Below are 6,305 nucleotides of genomic sequence, written 5' to 3' on the forward strand. Positions count from 1 at the left end.
AGGTACACAGAGAGTATAGCAGGCTTGCTACGGGTCCCGGCGACCTTAAGTCGACCTGGATCCTAGCGCCGGTAGCGGTCCGATTTTCGGGTTGTTACACCGTCGACATTGCTTCTTAGTTTTTTACTATTGAGGCCTTCATCATTAAATTGCATCCAGTGTGTCCTGCAACTTTACAGGGACTACTGCTTCTATTCTATAGGTCAACAAGATTGGGGTCTCTCTCATGGCCATTTGAGGTGTAGTTCGAAATGCCTACGAAGTATTGGATAGCTCTATAGCCCAATTCTTTTTGGCTTCATCTAATCGCTGAGCTAAGGATTCACCATTGCAAGGTCGTAGGTCCATCATCGGTAAGGGGACCAAATGGAGAAATGGTGCCTCTAGGTCAGATGGATGGAGATGCAATCAGATTGGTTACTGCATCAAAGGTTTGGATAGACCACAATACATTGTATTCATGCCAGGATGGTCTTCTGGACGTAACTCATGGATTTATAGACATTACCATCTCTAACAACTTGTTCAAGGACCAAGACAAGGTTATGCTTCTTGGACACGACGATGGATACTTAAGAGACAAGAACATGAGAGTTATTGTTGTGTTCAATCACTTTGGTCCAAATTGCAACCAACGAATGCCAAAGTGATTTCTCTAAATGGGTCCTTTCTCTTTAGTAGCATGAGACAACAACTAAAAGGAAAATCTTCTTATTTATTAATTTGAGTCATTGATCTTTATTGGCATATTAAAACATTGCAGGGTTCGCCATGGATATGCACACGTGGGCAACAACCTGTACCAAGGATGGGAACAGTATGCAATTGGGGGAAGCATGAATCCTAGCATTAAGAGTGAAGCCAACTACTTCATTGCACCAAAATCAGGAAATAAAGAGGTGATTAATCTACTTTGTAACCCCAAATTGAGCTTATAATACTAAATTTTAGTACATTTTAGAGTTTATGAATAGTGAAGGGTCTACTATTACATTTTAGAGTTTACATAAAAATATCAACGAGTGTTGGAATGAGTGGTTCGATATTCTTTTCGCTTCAATTCTCATGAATGGAGTAAATACTCACTTGGAAGCTCTTTACCCCTTAGTGTGTCGATCCAATGTGAAATTATTACTTTAAATACTAATAAAAGAACTCTATAAGTATTGTCAAATTTGACAAATATTACTTTTTTTGCATCTCAATTTGAACTAAGTAAATGGAGGAATATAATAGTCTTATGCACCAAAAAGGCCTACTAAGTAATGTAATTGATTTTTAACAGGTAACATGGAGAAATGGCATCAATGAGAATAGCAAGCCATTGATGTTCTATTTTGTGGGAGATGTATTTGAAAATGGAGCCTCTTTCATTCAGACCGATTTGGGCGGGGCAAAGCCTAATTATAATGATCAACAGAGGTTCAAGGTTGCAGATGCCAAGTTTGTGAGGTCGATAACAAAGTCATCAGGTACTTTAAAGTGTTTTAGAACTATTATGTGCTGAGGCACGATCAATCTGAAAGACGCGGAAGGAATGAACATATACTGTTTGTGTATCGAAAAATTCTTACACACATCTAGATGTACAAGTTGATTTGTACACCCAACCAATAAAAAATAAAATTAAAATGTGGATTTCACCATATTTTAAATAAGATTTTTTTTAATTATGTGTGAGGATTATATTTTATGGATATATACACCCGAGTGTATGAAAAATTTCATGTTGTGTATCTATATATATATGATCTCCTCTTGAAATATTCTACCTTACAATACTTTTTTCTTAAAAGAAAAATTTAAGCTGATGGATATTATTCTTATATTATTTAGGAATTTGTTATTTTTCATCTTTTATCTTATACTATCCAGTCTAGAGGTGCAAGGATTTATATAAGAATGTGAATTATTTTCTCCAATTATCAACAAAACATATATTAAAATTATTCTTTCTCTTATGCATACATACTACAGAATTTACAGTTTAGCGACATAAAAAATCAATTGTCAAACTACATAAATGATTTGTTGCTAATCTATAGCAACAAATTAGAAACTGATCGAGTAACCTTCAGCGAAACTCATTAGGAAATTAGTTAGAGCATGATTTATAATATGTTGCTAACATTACAATGAGTTTTCAAATCTATTGGAAAATCAATACTAATAAAAATAATAAATTTCATTTATTAAAAAATTTTCTAATTATAACCAAACATGATGTTGCAAAATTTGTTGCTGAACTAGCCAAACTCTAAATTAATTCACATGTATTGTTAGGGTATTATTAATCTCCACATCTCTAAGGACGGCTCTTAAGTGTCAAATGTTCCATGTATTGGAGGAGTCATCAAATAATTGAGAGACCCCATAAATTGAATTATCTGCATTCTGCTTGACTCTAGCAAGTTAGGGAAAGGATTTTGGAATCTTCCTCTCATATTTACAAATAATAGAATTCCCATCATTAACGTTCCCATGAACTCCTCTTTCCAAAATTTGTCGCTCAGCATAAAATACTTTGTCATGTCTATGAAGTTCAAGAACATTTTGTGGCCTGTATGAAATATAAAAAAGGAAAATATTTGCCTTTTAAGACTTAGTCATTGAAGCATTAATTTGGTTTTGAAAGAATTCTTCAAGTTTATTTCACAAAAAGGATCATGTTGAAAGTCTCGATATCTCATACCACCCAATGCTTTTAGTTGACATATTTTTCTCTATCTAATCTAGTGAATTTTTTTTCATTTTCTTTTTGTCTCCTCTAGAAATTAGCCATTAAGCTGTTGAGAGAATTGCAAAAGGTAGCTGGAAAGCAAAAACAACTCATAGTATACTCAAGTATTGCTGAAACAACTACCTTGATAAGCACTTCTCTTCCCCTTGTGATAAGATATTCCCCTTCCACCCTGTAATTTTGTTCTGAATACACAGTTTTGATTACTTCAAAGGAAAGTCAATATGGAAATGGTCGCTTACAAACCTAAAAACTTATCTTACCTTCCTATGTTTTGAATCCTGAGCATGATGCCACTATGAGTAGTCCTTGGGGTATTAGGACTAAAGAAAATGGAAGATTTTGTGAGATTTACTACTTATCCACTTGCCATGGAATAATCATAGAGAATGCAATTTAAATTCTTGTCTCTTTTATAGTATTTCTAGTGAAGATGATTGAGTCATCTGCAAAAGGAAAATGCTTAACTGTTGGGCTATACGGAGATATGAATATTCCTTCTAAAGCCAAATTATTCAGAGAGTGAGATAGATCCTCTGCATAGGACAAGTATAAGGAGGACGATAATGAGTCCCCCTATCTTAATCCCCTCGAAAGCTTGATAAGACCAAAGTAATTATCAGTTATCTATACTAAGTTGGACACACTGTGGAGACAAATTCCATATATAACTCATTTTATCCATCTAGCATAAAAGCCAAAACAGGTTAACATATGATGTAAAAAGACCCATTCAACAATATCGTAAGCCTTGCTTATGTCTAACTTAGGCGTAGGCAACCTCAGTAAATTTACCTTCGCCAGCTATATCTGCACAAAAAGAGGAGTAAGTATAGAAGAGTAAAAATAATGGTTTTTAGAAATAAATACCTTGTTTAGGGAGCAGAGGTAAGATTACTTGCAGGTCTTGGTAGGCAGTTGACCGAGGCTCATGGGCCTGCTTGGTCTGGATCTGGTTTGCCAAGCAAGCGTGGCATTCATTATAGCCTCGTTAATGTCCATTTTTCATGCTTTGGCCATCTTTTGAAGAAAGGCCAAACCTTCCTCTTCCTCCCTCCTTGGATTGACTCATATATTCTTAGTTCCACGTACAGGTTCCAATTTGTCCAAAGGTTCTCAAAATCCTAGACACTCGGTAATGGAGATAAAGAATTTGTTCTTCTATCATTTAAGGATGAGGGAAGACGGTTATAAAGGGTATGGTGCTTTTTGCCACTAAAGAAAAAATACTCCTCTTTAACTCGAGTGCTTAGCTGGTAGATTTGGGATAAAAGAGCAATGGTCGACTCAATGTTGCAGTTGAAACAAATGAACCAGAATTCTACAAGGATGCATCAGTTGTTGAGATGCAGTTGGACAATGGAGAGTTTGTGAAAGATGAGGACATAAAAAAAAAATGGGTCAATTGGGAATTTGAGACCCACCTATAACTGCTCCTCATATACAAGGATTGTATCTTTAGCAGGAATAGTCATCAGCACGAATGTTCAGTCTAGGAATGTAGGTTTGAAAAGTATCTCGAGGGATGTGATATGTATTATACAAGTGGTCCACATCCCTTTTCGACAATATTGATGGAATATCATTAACTAGTAGGGATTCATTATCATGGAAGGCTCGCAAAGGGACTGTAGGTGCTGGAACACGGATGGGGCCGCTAAAGGAGAATCTGGTGGAGGAGTTATGAAAAGCAGCTGCTTGGACATCCCACATCAACAAAGTATGGAAAATTAAAATTGTATACAATAGATAGCACGAAACTATTAAATAACTTGGGTTAACCGTTTTAGGCCAAGTGAAAAATGGGCCCAAAAGTTATTTGGGTCAGTTTGGTCTGAACTGTTTCAATTGATATCATAGCTACCCTGGGTCAGAAAAATTGTGCAGAGCTAGTAAGGCCGCGAGGAAAGGGCTACTCGTGTGAGACGAAGTGGAGCCATCCGAAGTAATAGCGAACCATAATACCCGAGGGTTCAGTCCTAATTTAGCAATTGTATCTAATTCAGTTGCGACGAGGACGTGGCAAATTTAGAGAGAGAGTGTGTGAAAATCAGCTGCTTGGATGTGGGATGTCCTGCATCCCATATCGGCAAAGTACGAAAAATCAAAATAGTATATAATAGCTAGCACAAAACTACTAAATAACTTGGGTTAACCATTTTGGGTCAAGTGAAAAATGGGTCCAAAAGTTATTTGAGTTGGTTTGGGCTGGGTTGTTTCAGGAGTTGTCCTCGGAAGAAGAAAGTTTGGCTCATTTTTCTTGAACGGGAAAATGAATACAAGAAGGGGATTATCTCGAAGAAGGAAGTATCATCTGTGATCAGCTAAGAAAAGACAACGAAGACCTCTAAGCACCAAGAGAGTTCAAGCAAGGGAATGCGAGAGCAAAAGTGGTAATAAAGAAAGAAATGGAGAATTTATAGGGCAAGAATGATACCCGACTTTAAATGGATCTCGAAAAATAAAGCGTCCTTGGCAGGTGAGAAGACATGGATTGATAACCAATCTAGGAAGACCATGTGTGCAGACAAGTCTGATAGGCGCCAATAATGAAAATATGAATCTAAAGAATTACAAAAAATTTTAAAGATATTTTATATGACTCAATACTAGCCCAAGACGTGTTAGACAGTGGTAGACTTTGATTAGTTCAAGTGTTGATATGTCCGTGATTAGAAAGCTCGGACATCCATGCCTAACCATCCAAGACATAGAACCTAGGACTCTCATGACCAGGATATTCGGTTATGATAAAGACTCAAGCTAGTGCGTTGGCAGAGTTTTAAAGGGTCATGCTACTTACCATTCATAGTTGTTACAAAGTGATCCTCAGAATTTCATTTATCACGGGATTTCTTATCTACTAACCTATACAAATCAGATTCTCAAGGAAGTCTACTAACTAATATAATCTTCTTACAATATAAATCTATTAAAAAATATATAAATAATTGCAAAATTTCACAACATCAGACACATTTTCCTCCACCTAATCCAGTGAATCTTTCTTTCATTTTCTTTTTGCCCCCACTAAAATTTAGTAATTAAGCTATTGAGAGAATTGCAAAAGGTAGTTGGAAAGTGAAAAAAAACTCATGGTACACATACATATTGCTTAGCAACTACCTTAATAAACACTTCTCTTCCCTCTTGTGATAAGAGATTTCCCTTTCACCCTGTAATTTTATTCTGAATATGAGTTTTGATTACCTTAAAGGAGAGTGACTTTGATTTGGAAATAGTCACTAACAAACCTAGAAACTTATCTTGCCCACCTATGTTTTAAATCTCGAGCCACGATGCCCTTCTCTGCAAGTAATCCTTGGGGTACCAGGACCAAAGAAAATGGATGATTTTGTGAGATTTACTACTTTCCACTCGCCATGGAATAATCATAGAGAATGCGCTTTAGAATTCTTGCCTCCTTTATAATAGCTCTAGTGAAGATGATTGAGTCATCTGCAAATAAAAGATGCTTGATTGTTGGGCTATACAGAGATATGAATATTCTTTTTAAAGCTAAATTTTATAGTGAGTGAGATAGACCCTCTACATAGAACAAGTA

At 36.1% G+C, this 6,305-nt stretch overlaps 1 protein-coding gene across 1 annotated transcript; it reads left to right on the top strand.

The window, feature by feature from the left end:
- The first annotated feature begins 251 nt into the window (after nucleotides 1-251).
- Nucleotides 252-1,507, top strand: LOC110608008 (probable pectate lyase 16). Its single transcript, XM_021747207.2, has 4 exons — nucleotides 252-262; nucleotides 320-646; nucleotides 764-899; nucleotides 1,286-1,507. The coding sequence occupies exons 1-4, from the start codon at nucleotides 252-254 to the stop codon at nucleotides 1,505-1,507; spliced, it is 696 nt and encodes a 231-aa protein (XP_021602899.2).
- The last annotated feature ends 4,798 nt before the right edge of the window (nucleotides 1,508-6,305 follow it).

The sequence above is a fragment of the Manihot esculenta genome, chromosome 5 (assembly GCF_001659605.2).
Source record: "Manihot esculenta cultivar AM560-2 chromosome 5, M.esculenta_v8, whole genome shotgun sequence".
Lineage (NCBI taxonomy): Eukaryota > Viridiplantae > Streptophyta > Magnoliopsida > Malpighiales > Euphorbiaceae > Manihot > Manihot esculenta.

Coding starts and splice junctions, on each gene's coding strand:
- LOC110608008 (XM_021747207.2), top strand. Junction 647..763: donor TGCAACCAACGAATGCCAAA/GTGATTTCTCTA, acceptor AAAACATTGCAG/GGTTCGCCATGGATATGCAC. Junction 900..1,285: donor CAAAATCAGGAAATAAAGAG/GTGATTAATCTA, acceptor GATTTTTAACAG/GTAACATGGAGAAATGGCAT.